Raw genomic sequence first — 14272 nt, forward strand, 5'->3', positions numbered from 1 at the left:
GCTTCCCTCAGCTTATCTCGCCAACACTGGCAATCCCTCGGTGAGATTGTGTTGTCATCTGTTTTGTAAGCGAGGAAAACAGGCTTAGAGGCCTGGAATTAGTCATAGCATATTTCAAGTGTCACTGCCAATAAATCTTAGTTGATGGGCTCCCCAAAGAAACCCCGTGGGCAGCCCTCTTCTTGTGTCCACCGGAGATATCTTTGTAGAGCACTTTCAAGTTTCTGAAAACTGTCTTGTGGAGAAAGATGACTTGCTTTCCAGTGAAAGAGGGGACTCCAGAAAGGGGCAGGGGGACTGCTCCCTCCCTCAGTCCTGACACCTGAACCAGACTGCAGCCCCCTGCACTCCCTGTACCTCCCTCCACCTTCCCTGTGTCTCTTCTGGGCGAAGACTGTTTTTTTGTTTTGTTTTTGTTTTTGTTTTCCTTTTATTTTAAAATTGTATTATGTATTTCTATGTATGGGTTAGTATGTGTGTGTGAATGCAGGGGCTATTGGAGGCTACAAGTCCCCTCTGCATTTAGGAGCCTCTACTCAGATCTCCACACAAATCCTCTTTAGAATCCCCTTCCTAAAGCTGTCATCCACACAGGCCTCACAGAATACCAATGAATGAACACCCTGGAAGAAACCAAGTGCCCATTTCAAATATGGCTTCTGTAGCTTCACTTCCTGTGTCATGTGACTGTGTCAGGCATCATGTGACTCTGTCCTCCCCTTTAAGCCGGAACTAACTTGCTGTGCAGGTCCAGTTCCAATAGCTATGGTATCTGTCTACAGTCCTGTTTCTACTTCATAGGTCTTCTATTTCTCCAAGACTCTGGAAGCCCCACAATCTTCTAATTCACTGACACCCTGAGGAGCTCAGATTTTCAAGACCTTCTTCTGGAAAGGTAAGCAGGCAGGGTTGCAATTTGCCTTGTCAACCTTGCCTCTGGAATTCTGCTCCTCCAGATTATGGAGTTCAGTTCTTTGCTTGTGTGTTTGTTTTTGGTTTTTCGAGACAGAGTTTCTCTGTGTGGCCTTGGCTGTCCTGAGACTCACTTTGTAGACCAGGCTGGCCTCGAACTCACAGCAATCCACCTGCCTCTGCCTCCCGAGTGCTGGGATAAAAGGTGTGCGCCACCATGCCAGGCTGGAAATCAGTTTTAATTCAGGCTGTCTTGGCTCTTTGAGTAAGGCACAGGTGGTGGTGGGAGGGCTGAAGGTTGAAATGGATGGGGGAAGAGAGTCTTTTTGGAGCGGGCAGAAAACTCCTCAGCAGAGTGGTTTGCAGGGAAGAACACATATGGCATCTGTGGGCATTGTCTAATCCATCATAAAGGTGGGGCCTGCGCTGTGGGTACCCATGGGCAGCTGTAATCTGGCTGGGACAGTGGTGGCTAGAGGGTCTTACCTTCCTGTCATTCCTTGTTCTGTTCTCAGGAGTGTCTCAGATACCAGGGCGGGGTAGGCGTCATGACTGCCAGGCTCACAGGATTCTTTCTACTTCAGGCGGTATCATGGGCATATGGTGAGTGAGTCAAGGAGCGGGTGGTGGCAGGAAGCATTCTTCTGCCCCGTCCTCTGGAAGCCCGCCACTGTGGTGGTGGGACTTTCAGTGGTGGCTTTTTAACTCCCCTGGAGTTGCCTGAGACAACTTTAGGCCGGGAGTAGAGTGGAGAGATTTTTTTTTTTTATTATTATGTATACAGTGCGCATCAGACCACATTATAGATGGCTGTGAGCCACCATGTGGTTGCTGGGAATTGAACTCGGGGCCCCTGGAAGAGCAGACAGTGCTCTTATCCACTGAGCCATCTTTCCAGCCCCTGAGATTTTTTTTTTTTTTTAACGGTGTTCAAGTCTCCTTAGCTACCATACCCGGTCCCCCACCCACCCACTTGCTTCTGCTTGGACCTTGCCCTGTAGGTGCCCAACCCTGCATCCCTAAAAGCTTTGGCTACAGCTCGGTGGTCTGTGTCTGCAATGCAACCTACTGCGATTCTCTTGACCCTGTGACCTTACCTGCTCCGGGTGACTTCATCCGCTACGAGAGTACTCGAAGTGGACGTCGCATGGAGCTGAGTGCTGGGTCCATCCAAGCCAATCGCACTGGCACAGGTAGCCACTCTGTTTCTCACACTAAGCCTGGCTGGGTCCCCTGGTTTGAATCACACGCCGGCGATTAGTATGGCCTCTACTGTACACACACTGATTTTCCAATGGTGTCCCCAGGGCTACTGCTAACCTTGCAGCCAGAAGAGAAGTTCCAGAAAATGAAAGGATTTGGAGGCGCAATGACAGATGCCACTGCTCTCAACATTCTTGCCTTGTCACCTCCCACCCAGGAGTTGCTGCTCAAATCGTACTTCTCTAGTGAAGGTGAGGAAGAGCCGAAAGATGTCTTTTGTTATATCCTGGACTTATTTTAAAACTTTATTTTATTTTATTCTGAGACATGGTTTCTCTGTGTAGCCTTGGCTGTCCTGGACTCGCTTTGTAAACCAGGCTGGCCTTTAACTGTGCCTGTGCCTCTGGAGTGCTGGTATTGCCCGTGTGTGTCATCACACCCAGTTGACACAGTGCTGGAGCTCAGGCTGAGGGCTTCAGTCTCCTTGGCAAGCATTTTGTAACCTGAGCTATGTCCCCAGCCTCCCCCCCTTTCCCCTCAGTCTCCTCCCCCCTCCCCCCTCCTGTTCTATATCTCCATCTTGCCTAGAATACTCTAGCATGACTGGGCTCAAACTCTTAACTCTTCCTGACTTGATCTCCCAAGTGCCACCAAGTACTTATACCAGGCCACTGGTTCTTGGCTCAGGGCCACTGAAATGAGATCGATCACCTTTTCAATAATCTGCTAAGTACTTAGGAAACGCATGCTCAGAATGGGCTTGTGTTTCGCTCAGGTTCTGGTCCCCACAATTCCACCCATAGACTCTGCCTGGGAATGACACCCTACTGAGACCTAACACATGATTAAAGCCAATTTCTTTCTTTCTTTCTTTTTTTTAAAAAAGGGAATGTTTTTGGCTTTTTAAAAAAAGATTTATTTATTTATTATGTTTTGTTGTTGTTGTTGTTTTGTTTTATCGAGACAGGGTTTCTCTGTGTAACAGCTCTAGGTGTCCTGGAACTCTCTCTCTCTGTAGACCAGGCTGGCCTTGAACTCACAGAGATTCTCTTGCTTCTGCCTCCCAAGTGCTGGGATTAAAGGTGTGTGTCACCACTGCCCAGATTATTTATTTATTATATTATACAGTATTCTGCCCACATGCGGGCCTGCAGGCCAGAAGACACTAGCTCTCATTATAGGTGCTTGTGGGCCACCACGTGGTTGCTGGGAATTGACCTCAGGACCTTTGGAAGAACAGACACCTCTGCGTCATCTCTCGAGCCCTAAAGCCACTTTTTTATACTTGCCTTTTTAAAAATGTATCTTTGTTTACTTATTCATTTTGAGATAGGGTCTTACCTTGTTGTCCTGGCTGGCCTGCTCACACTGATCTGGCTGCCTCTGCCACCTGAGGGCTGGGGATAGCAGGTGTGGTGCCTCCACACTTGGCTTTGATTCAGATTTCCCTATCTATCTTGGCCATCCTTTTCTGCAGGAATTGAATATAACATCATCCGAGTACCCATGGCCAGTTGTGACTTCTCCATCCGTGTCTACACCTATCTTGACACCCCTAATGACTTCCAGTTATCCAACTTCAGCCTTCCAGAAGAAGACACGAAGCTCAAGGTGGGCACTGAGGCTGCCTCAGCCCTATTGGTATTGCCGTCTGGGGGCTGGGAAGGTCTGCTGATTGATGTAGAACCTTCTGCAGCCTATTTGACCTAGGCGTAGGAGGGTGGGAGCTGGTGGTTGGACCTGATGCACTGGTTGAACTAGTTTGTGTTCCAACTCTGGGTGTCTCTCTCTCTCTTCACTGCATTTATCCCAGATACCCCTGATTCACCAAGCCCTGAGGATGTCCTCACGCCCCATTTCGCTCTTTGCCAGTCCCTGGACATCACCTACTTGGCTCAAGACCCAATGGAGCAGTGAACGGGAGAGGGACACTCAAGGGTCAGCCAGGGGATATCTATCACCGGACCTGGGCCAATTACTTTGTCAAGTAAGGGATCATCAATGCCACAGGGTCTGGACCAACTTCCCTTTCAGACACCTTGGTCTGTACCCTACCCCTTGAGCTGCTCTACTTCCAGGTTTGCTTTTTGACTCATCTTCAGACATTCTGTGCCTTTCAGATGGTTGGTTTTACCTATTCCCCCAAGGTCTTGGTCCACTTTCTTGGCCTTGATCACACATGTTCTTTCTCTGTCACCAGGTTTCTGGATGCTTATGCTAAGCACAACATAAAATTCTGGGCACTGACCGCGGAGAATGAGCCTTCTGCAGGGCTGATTACTGGGTATCCCTTCCAGTGTCTGGGCTTTACTGCTGAACATCAGAGAGACTTCATTGCCCGGGACCTGGGGCCAGCCCTTGCCAACAGTTCTCATGATGTCAAGCTCTTCATGCTAGACGACCAGCGTCTGCTGTTGCCCCGCTGGGCACAAGTGGTAAGGTCTAGAACTTCTCAGGGTGCCCCAGTGGACCACAAATCTTCCATCCAAAAGCGACTGGCTACAATTTTACAATACCTTCCCCGTGCCTGAGTTGAGATACAGGGTCTTGCTATAGGAAAGAAGCTGGCCTTGAAGTGGTGGTCATCCTCCTGCCTCTTAAGGATCTCACTATGTAGCTCTGGTTGGCCTGGAACTATGTAGACCAAGGCTGGCCTTGAATTCATAGAAGTCTACTTGCCTCTGTCTCCCAAGTGCTGGGATAAGGCACAATCATACATGGTCTCTCAATGCCCCCCCCCCCCCGCCTCGCTTTTTTATGTACATGCAGGTGTAAGTGTGGGCCTTATTATCAAGAGCCACTAGGTTTGGTGGTCTTTTGCCTTGTGTTGTTTTTTGAGACTGGGTCCTTCACTGATTGATTAGGCTAGGCTTGCTAGCTTCTGAGCCCCAGGGCTCCGCCCATCCCTACTTGCCCAGTGCTGGAGATCAAACTCAGTCCTCAGCTGCATGGGAGGCACTTCATTAGCTCCAGTTTTCACTTGTTGGCTCTGTTTCTTAACAGTTAAACTTTATTATACAACCCAACTAGCTTACACAAGAGGTTAAAGGGGAAAAAAAGAGTGAAACTTCTGGTATCCGTTCCATGGGACGGGTCCCTTGGTGTCTCTGGCCTGCGTGCTGGTCTGGCCTGTTCACTGATCCTCTTCTGGATTCACCTGCGCTCAAGCAAGGTCTCAACCTGCTGCTCCTCTCTGTCCTCTCCACCTGCCTGTCTGTCAGGTGCAAAGGGCTGGTCTCCGCCTCCCATTGAGGGTCGATTAGAAAAACAATAGTCCAGAGGGAGTCCCCAGGTCCGCTTCCTGAATTTCAGGCCCAGGATGGCTCCACCCAGTCTATCTCAAGGTTAATCTCTGGGAGTATCCATGGTGTATTCAAGGGCAAAGCCCGCCAAGACTGCTTTCACCTGTGACAAAGCTTACAGTCTTTCCCACACTCACTCCTGGACACCCTAGGCTGGAACTGGTTGCCAGGAGCACTGGCCTCTCTGGACTTCCCCATTGTTGTCACTTGTGGCTCCTCTTACCTAGTGCTCCTTCCTTCTCTCTGGGCAGGTGCTGTCAGACCCAGAGGCAGCTAAGTACGTTCATGGCATCGCTATACACTGGTACTTGGATTTTCTGGCTCCAGCCAAAGCTACTTTAGGGGAGACACACCGCTTGTTCCCCAACACAATGCTCTTTGCTTCAGAGGCCTGTACGGGCTCCAAATTCTGGGAACAGAGTGTCCGGTTGGGCTCCTGGGATCGGGGAATGCAGTACAGTCACAGCATCATCACGGTGAGTTGCCTATGGCATGCCATGATTATCTTTTCCTTTACACATGTGTAGCCCGTCCCAATCACTCTTCTTCATGCTTGGGGCCCAGGCAGCCGCACCTGCCTCAGATTTCTCAGCTCTCTGAGATGCCTCCGTCTTCACATTCCTTGTCTCCTCTGGTATTGAGACAGAATGCCCCTTCAAAGGAACAAACTACTTCTAGCCCGCAACACCCGCATATGGTCCTTAGCTATCTTCTTTAGGGACGCCCATCTTTACCTTTATACCCTTGCTTCCACTCTAGAACCTGCTTTACCACGTAGCTGGATGGACTGACTGGAACCTTGCCTTGAATCCTCAAGGAGGACCCAACTGGGTCCGCAACTTTGTTGATAGCCCCATTATTGTAGACATCCCCAAAGATACATTTTACAAACAGCCCATGTTCTACCATCTGGGCCACTTTAGGTAAGTAGAGGGTGGGCATCCCCGTTTCATACCAGGCCTGTCATCTGTACCAGGCTTACATCATCCTGTGCCATGAAGAAGCAGGAAGGTGTCGAGGGTGGGAAGCCTGGGAGGGGCACACTCCCTCTCTATTGGCCCATGTAGGCAGGAAGTGACTAGGTGGCATTAGAGCCACAGGTAATCCCGGGATTACAAAGGCCTAGCAGCACAGCTGAAGCTCAGAGCCCGGCTGTGTTGCCCAGGAAGGCCTGGAGTCCCTTATGATGCCTGTCTTCACATTCAGCAAGTTCATTCCTGAGGGATCCCAGAGAGTGGGGTTGGTGGCCAGTGAAAAGACTGACTTGGAAGCAGTGGCACTGATACGCCCTGATGGCTCTGCAGTTGTGGTTGTGTTAAACCGGTAAGCTCGGGTACACGGGCAGGTCTGGGCCTGAGCAGTGCAGGGTTGCTTAGTCCCAGCAGGTTGATACTCAGCTTTTCTTCTCTCCAGCTCCTCCAGGGATGTCCCTCTTACCATCAGTGATCCTGACCTGGGCTTCATGGAGACCATCTCACCTGCCTACTCCATTCACACTTACCTGTGGCGGCGCCAGTGACGGAACAGACGCCAAAGCAGGCACCTGGGCTTAGCATGGACATTAAAGGGGAAGAGTTACCTCATGTGCTGGGTGACCTTACGGTGATGCAGGCACTGGGGCAATGGTTTAGGTGTCTCTTCCTCCTTTTTAGTATGTGGTAAGGGTGGGCAGCTCTCGTGTCTCCTTGATTGCCCATGTTTGTAAAGTGTGTGCCATGCCTTAGCTGCCTGTGGGAACTGGGCAAGGTCCAGGGTGAGCTGACTATATAGAAAGCACCATATGGAGATGGGGATGATTAGGGAAACTGGACCTATGTGGAGAAGCAATGTAAGTCAGCTTAAGGGCTAAAGTGGCTTTCGAACCCAACTGCCAGTGCACTCTCAATGCAGCAGCCAGGAAAATGGCAGCCCCATAAAAGAGAAAATGCTTGATCCCAGTTAGTGTAAACAGCTTTATTCTGGGGATAGCACCCCATTTTTGGCTGCTCCAACATCAGGGAGACAAAGGGGTATCTGGAATGCATGACAGTAGAAAACTCAGTCCTGAGAGCATCAACACATCATTCTTCCTCGTCTTCCTCGGCCATGCCCAAGGCCCCGGTGCCTGGGGCCCGGCTGGGGGTTGCCCGCTGGATGGAGACAATGCCACTGAGCAGGGCATAGCCCACCATGGCTGCCAGCCCTGCCAGTACAGACAGAATCTGGTTCCTGCGCCGGTACGGCTCCTCCTCAGTCTCAGGGCCTGCTGGTGTCTGGCGTGGAGGTGGCACCTCAGCTACGGGCAAGGAAGGAAGGTAAGCGAGGGAGCTAGTCCTTGGTCCTCAGCCCGTTCTCCCAAACCACTCCTTACCTCCATCCCGGGGAAAGTAGAGGCTGAGGATGTGGGTACAGTAGACACAGAGGTTGTGCAGCCCCCGAAGGTGGGCCTGCAGCTTCCCACTGGGCAGCTTTGCCTGCAGCAGCAGGACCAAATGGCTAAAGACAAAGGCATCCAGGGAGGCAGGGCTGCAGAGGCAGAGAAGGGTGGAAAGGAAGCAGACAGCTGCACAGAGGGGTCAACACGGAGCGATAGGAAAGGTCCGCTTTGGTGGGGTAGGCTCTGAAGGGCAGGACACCTAGCTCTGGATTTCGTAAGGGGAGTTTTCCCCAGGTGGCGCCAGCCTGGACCTGAATGGAGCTCTATCCCAGGGCTGCATAAAGGACACATTGAGTGCCCCACAGCCCAACGGTCTCCTCCTGCGCCTGGCCCCTCTCCCGTCCCACCCCCTGTACCACCAAGGAAGTTCTAGCCCCACACACAGCCCCTGTCACCAGAGCCAGTGGCTGCCCTAAGAACCTCTTGTTCACATGTCAGCCCAGGCGCTGACCCCCGAACCTGTATCTTCTTTAAACATTCATTTCCCCTTGGAGTCAGACTCACGCATCTCCGAAGAAGAACTTCTGAGAGCCCAGACGCTGAGAGAGGAGGGTTAGGCACTCCCGAGCCTCTTGATACAGCTGTAGGGAGGGACACAGGCATGCGGTTGTGGGAGCTGTGACACTTCCCGTTGTGGACACTCTCATTTCTAGCCATCGCCTTTGGGGTTCACCTCCTTTGCCCCAAAGCTACCTCTTTCTCTAGTTCTTCTTCGCTCTCTGATTTGTGCTCGCCACACAGCAGCTGCAGCCGCTCCATGTGCTTGCGCTGCATGCGGCCAGGCAGGAAGAAGTTGAGGGGAAAGGGCATAGCCTCCGCGTACCACTTCCGGGTCACTTCCACATAATTCTTGGCATCTATCCAAAAAGTGTGTATCTGGATTGGGCCGACAAAAAGGAGGAGGTGGTGGTCTGGGCGCTGCACCCGCCTATGGCAGGGTGGAGATCCTAAGCCTCAGGCTGCGCCGAGAGCGCGTGGGCGTGTCTGCTGTGAGTGCGAGTCAGGGTACTCACCAGTACAGGGAGCAGCTTCTCCTCCAGCAGAGACATGAAGGCGAGGGTATCCGCTCCTTGCCGAGCTGACAGGTCATAGTCGGCATTATACTTCTGTGGAAGAAATGTCCCGGAGGTGACTGCTGAAGGACTGCAGGGGCACTTCCTCAGTAGGGAAGGCATGGTAACCCCGCACTAGCCTCTGAGCATACTAGAGGTAGAACGGGCAGCCTTTCCTGCTGAGGTCTCCTTGCCATAGTCCAGCCAGTAGCCTGTTGCTGTTGGCAGAAAGCCTGGGCTTTGGAGCCCACTGGCTGTCAAGGTCCTGTGCCCACTGCGGGGAGGGAAGGCCTGGCCACAAAGTGGGAGCAGCTCCCAGAGTTTCCACGGAAAGCTGGCACTGTGCCCGCTGACAGCAACTTTTTAACAGTAACTTCCTGATCCAGACACCGCAGACCTAGCAGAGTGGAGCTCAGCTCCAGGCTGGGCCTCAGCCCATGTCTTAGAAATTAAGGGGGGACGATCCTTACCTTCCTTGAACCCTGTAAATTTACACCCAGCCCCACCCCCTCACCTCCAGCCCGTCTCTCGTGGCCAAGCTTTTGGCTGTCTCTTCTTCACTCCAAAGTCTATGTGCCATTGCTGCACATGCGTCCTACCAGTATCTCCATCTCTTGGTGTGGCCTACCTTTCAAGGCTCCAGTCTGTTCCTTAGTATCCCCCTGCAAATACCCCACACAAACTCTTGAACATGACTCCTTTTTTCCCTGGCTTTTGAGACAGGGTTTCTCTGTGTGGCCCTGGCTGTCCTGGAACTCACTCTGTAGACCAGGCTGGCCTCGAACTCACAGCCATCTGCCTGCCTCTGCCTCCCGAGTGCTGGGATTAAAGGCGTGCACCACCACGATTCTTAAATTTGCCTGAACCTCAATTCCTTCCTTGTGGAAGGAGACAGTAATCTTTTTCGCTCAATGTGACTGGGATTTAGAAATAACTTAGGAAAAACCCTTTGGAAACTGAAAAGGCTGTGTTTATACACAAGGAATCAAGGCGGTGGTAGCCCGGGGCCTGCCAGGAGCTTTGGCTTTTACCCGGATCCTATTTCTCTGGGCCTCTAAGCTTCCATTACTTTCTCAGTTCCCTGGAAGGTAGAAACGAGAACTAGGATTCTATTTCTGACTGCATGTTCCCTCTTGGAACAAAGCCATGGATGCCAGACCTCTTAAAGCTCGCTGGCTACGCCCCCTGGTTTTACAAGTGAAGAGTTTCAGTTGGTGAGATGGCTTAGCAGGTAAACGCCCTTGCTATCAAGCTTGGTAACATGAGGTCCATCCCAAGAGCCCCATGGTGGAAGGAGAAGACTTATTCCAGCAAGTTGTCCTCTGACCTCCCCACGTACGCCATAGCATGTGTGTGTACACCTCCCCTCCCCCCCTTGAGACACACGGTAAATAAATGTTAAAAAAAAGAAAAACAAGAGTTTATTGCTTTGAGAACTTAAATCACTTGTCCAACGTCACAGTCAATGACAACAGAACAGAGCTGAAGCCTTGTAATTCTCTTTTAAATTTCCCAATATAGCTCTAAGCTTTGTCCATCCTGAGTCCTATCCCCAGCATAACCTGGTCCTTGAAATAAGATAAATGGTCCTTAGAGAACCTTCCCTTTCTCTTTCTCGCCCCCTTCCCTTACCCTTTTTTAGGTGTTGGCTGTCCTGAAACTCACTATATATATCAGGCTGACTTTCAACGCAGAGATCTGCCTGCCCTGCCTTCCAAATGCTGGGATTAGAAGTGTGCACCACTACTGACCAGAGACTCCTTTTTCTTTTGTTTTTCGAGACAGGGTTTCTCTGTGTAGTCCTGGCTGTACTAGAACTCACTCTGTAGACCAGGGTGGCCTTGAACACAGAGATCTGTCTGCCTCTGCCCCTTGAATGCTGGGCTTAAAGGTGTCTGTGTCTCAGGGCCGGGCATGGTGGATCACTGAGTTCGAGGCCAGCCTGGTCTACAAAGTGAGTCCAGGACAGCCAAGGCTACACAGAGAAACCCTGTCTACAAAAACAAAAACAAAAGTGTCTCTCCATGGCCAGTTGACTTTTTTGGCCTCAAACACACTATGTAGCCAAAGGTGATCTTAAATTTCTGACTGCCTTGCCTTCTCCAAGTGCTGGGATTATATGCACCACCATGCCCATTCCTAATAGTTCTTTTCCAGTCCTCCCAAAGCCAGTTGCTGTTTTCTCCACTTCTTTATTTTTCACACGTTATCAGCCTATATATTTCTCTCCTTCCTTGCTCAGCATCCAGACATTTGACTTCTCACTCTGTCCCATCCCTCAACTCCTTAAGATTAATATCCAACCAACTGCTGACCACAGTGACACTGCATTCCTCATACTGTTCCTTGGTCCTCTGGGTCGCCCTATTTTGCTTGGCATGTAAGTCTGGTGTTCAATAAATGGTACATTAAAGCTGGGTGTGGTGGTACACATCTTTAATCCCAGCACTCAGGGAGGGAGAGAGAGCCCAGGACAGCCAGAGCTACACAGAGAAACTCTGGAAAGACAAACAAAACCAAAAAAGGACTGGATTTCCTTCATTGTCAGGCAGAACCCCGTCCCGCACCTTCCCTCCAACCCCCAAGCCACCTACCTCTTTCCGTAGATGGGTGATGATCTTGTGTGGTACTGAGATGACCTCTCCACTACTGGTTCGAAGGGCAGGCAGGGTTCCTGAGATTGAGAAAGGCCTATACGTATAAGAGCCTAGCTTGCCTATGCATGCTTACTTGCCTTAGAGCGCAGTCTCCGTCCCCCACCCCCACCCCCCTGCACACTCCCTTCCCTACAGGGACCCTGTGTACCTGACGGGCTCTGCCAAGGATTGCTGATCTTGTGTACTTTCAGTGGAGCACCTGTGAATCTGGTGTAGGTCTGCAGAGGAGGAAGCAGGAGGTGGAGAGGCCGCCGTATGGCTTCCCAAAGCAGCCGAGAGAAGACATAGTTACTCAGTAAATTACACGCCACAATCTTAGTGCTTTAATACCAAGTGGAGAGGCGGAAAGAGGGTGCCATTCTCATTTACAGATGGGTGAATCGGACTCAGATTGCGGACATGTTTATACATTCATAGCCACAGTTACACATTAGGAAATGCTTTCTACCTCCCCTTCTGCATCTACAATGTAAAACCTATTCTCAAAAGCTTTTCCTAACTTCCTTCTTCCTTGAGGTACTGATTTACTTTGGTATCTCTGTGCTCTGTTCCTACTTTTTTTATTTTTTATTTTAAAGACTTGTTGGGGCTGGAGAGATGGCTCAGTGGTTAAGAGCACTGACTGCTTTTCTAGAGGTCCCAAGTTCAATTCCCAGCAACCACATGGTGGCTCACAACCATCTATAATGTGATCTGATGCCCTCTTCTGGCCTGCAGGGGTACAAGCAGGCAGAGCACTGTATACATAATAAATAAATAAATAAATAAATCTTTTAAAAAAGATGTTTATTTTTTATATATGGATGTTTTTTCTGCATGTACATCTATCTGCACTTCAGAAGAGGTCATCTCCTTCTTCTCTCTCTTGGGAGGGTGAGAGGGAGGGAACGCAGTCTGAGTGGACTCTAAAAGAAGAAAGAAGAAGAAGAAGAAGAAGAAGAAGAAGAAGAAGAAGAAGAAGAAGAAGAAGAAGAAGAAGAAGAAGAAGAAGAAGAAGAAGAAGAAGAGGTCATTTGATCCCATGCCACTGTAGTTATAGATGGTTTTACACCATACATCTGAGCATTTTATTATCTGCTCACGTGTTTGCCTTGCTGTAAACAATTTCAATATGGGGGTCAAAATCCTATTGCAAGGCAATGTTTGACACATAATAAATGTTTTTTAGAATCCTGAAGCGGTTGAATGAAGTGAAGCCAGGCTGCCGAGTTCCAAAGCTCTTCCTATAATCTGCTTGCGGAACTGTCTGGTCTACATAAAGTGAAGGGGGCTGAGAGGGCAGAAATGCCAAGTCTAAGATTACTGATGTCGTCAAGAAAGGGTTACCTCAAGGTCACACAGGCAATAAATAAATAAGCAAGGTCTAAAACCCATCTTCTGAAACCCTGACCAAATCTACTGCTACACGAATCTATCCTAGCAAATCATAGCGTAAGGCACTGACTGAGCTCACACCGGCCTTTGAGTGCCTCAGTTTCTCTTAATATGCCTGCCTTTGGGCTCCGGGCAAGGTTGGAGCGCCCTCCTCCCCGCCCTCCAGGGCGACGCAGAGCTCGCCTGCATCACCCCCTCACCAGCACGGCCAGACTGTCCAGGTCCACCGACGGCAGTCCCCAGCCCCCCGACCAGCAGAATAGCTCCATGGGCGCCGCCATCTTGCACACTCTTTGACCCGGAAGCACCTTCTCAAACGCATCCGCCTGTCTCCGCCGGGAACCGCCCCCGGCCACTGCCTCTCTGGCCACTGGGGGTTGGCGGACTGGGGAGGGGGCCCTTGGGGAGGCGCGGTTTCTCGCGGCCTGAGAGGTGGCGGGACGGGCGGAGGTGGGGCCTCCTCGGCTTTCTGAGGAGCGCGGCCGAGGGCTCGTCCTGAGGCGGCCCCCGAAAGGGGCCAGGGCTGCGGGCCAGAGGCGTCTGGCAGAGTCGCGGCGCCTCTGCCGAGCGAAGCTCCGAAACGCCGAGGACGCGGAGGGCTTGGGAGATGGGCACCTGGTGCGGCTCCTCGTGCTCTGGGGGATCTTGCCAAACTGCACATGGCCCCGGCAGCTCCGGGCCCCCTCGGGTCTCTGCCCCGAGCGGAGGCTGCGGGGGGGTCCCCCGGGCCGCATGTTTTCCGTGGCGCGTTATGTTTGGAGCGGGCCTCGCGCTGCCTGTCGCCATGGAAACAAAACAGGGGCGGTGGCGGCGCCGGAGCTGAGGCCCGGCTGGGGCCTGAGTGGGGGAAGGGGAGGTGCGCCTCGCGGGCCGTGGCCTCCCGTCACGGGAGCTCCCGGTCCGTCCCGGACAAGGCCTTCCCGCGGTACCCAGTCCCATCCTCGCCCCTGTTTTTTTTTTGTTTTTTGCTCCAGGTTCTGGTGATGTTTTCCCCTTTCCTGATTTCATTTCTACCTCACTGACCGGTTTAGACTTGATCGTCCAGTTCCCGTCGGACGCTTCCAGACTTCTATTTTTTTCCCCCCTAAGAATGAGGGGAGATGGAGAAAGGGGCACATGTCAGATACTCAACACACCGTAATAAAAAAGTATTTGCTCTGCCACAGCAATAAGCCTAATGTCGTGGACATCCTCTAGGCACGGGTAGCAAGCTAGTTTTTTAGCCAAGTCCCTTGCCATCCTTTTCCGCCAAACCGTATTTTAAAATAATGCCCAAAACCTAGCACTGCCCAGGGCAGCGGTTTCTGCCTTTGTCAACCGCGCCTTCCAGACAACGGTAGCATTTGGTAGCGCTGT

At 51.4% G+C, this 14272-nt stretch overlaps 2 protein-coding genes across 2 annotated transcripts; one reads left to right on the forward strand and one right to left on the reverse strand.

Moving 5' to 3' along the window:
• Nucleotides 1–1894: 1894 nt before the first annotated feature.
• Gba1 (glucosylceramidase beta 1) lies at nt 1895–7207 on the forward strand. Its single transcript, XM_051157524.1, is given in 10 exon segments — nt 1895–2105; nt 2220–2366; nt 3593–3726; nt 3929–4018; nt 4020–4102; nt 4316–4550; nt 5669–5893; nt 6177–6334; nt 6618–6740; nt 6831–7207. Coding segments are annotated over 10 exon segments (1347 nt in total). The 5' UTR covers nt 1895–2059; the 3' UTR covers nt 6937–7207.
• Nucleotides 7208–7355: 148 nt separating this feature from the next.
• Nucleotides 7356–13671, reverse strand: Mtx1 (metaxin 1). Its single transcript, XM_051157525.1, has 8 exons — nt 13117–13671; nt 11691–11760; nt 11480–11559; nt 8847–8939; nt 8527–8709; nt 8338–8414; nt 7768–7922; nt 7356–7692 (listed from the first exon to the last, which is right to left on the reverse strand). Exons 1-8 carry the CDS (start codon nt 13648–13650, stop codon nt 7478–7480), a joined length of 1407 nt encoding a protein of 468 aa, XP_051013482.1. The 5' UTR covers nt 13651–13671; the 3' UTR covers nt 7356–7477.
• Between the last annotated feature and the right edge of the window lie 601 nt (nt 13672–14272).

Source organism: Acomys russatus, chromosome 15 (assembly GCF_903995435.1).
Source record: "Acomys russatus chromosome 15, mAcoRus1.1, whole genome shotgun sequence".
NCBI classification, from domain to species: Eukaryota; Metazoa; Chordata; class Mammalia; order Rodentia; family Muridae; genus Acomys; species Acomys russatus.

Bases quoted from the DNA above. Each gene is read 5' to 3' on its own strand.
- Mtx1 (XM_051157525.1), bottom strand. From the start codon at position 13,650: ATGCGGCCCGGGGGACCCCCCCGCAGCCTCCGCTCGGGGCAGAGACCC. The intron at 8,710-8,846 runs GTGAGTACCCTG...GGCCCAATCCAG, and splicing joins AGAAGCTGCTCCCTGTACTG to ATACACACTTTTTGGATAGA. The intron at 7,923-8,337 runs GTGAGTCTGACT...CTGCCTCTGCAG, and splicing joins AAGTTCTTCTTCGGAGATGC to CCCTGCCTCCCTGGATGCCT.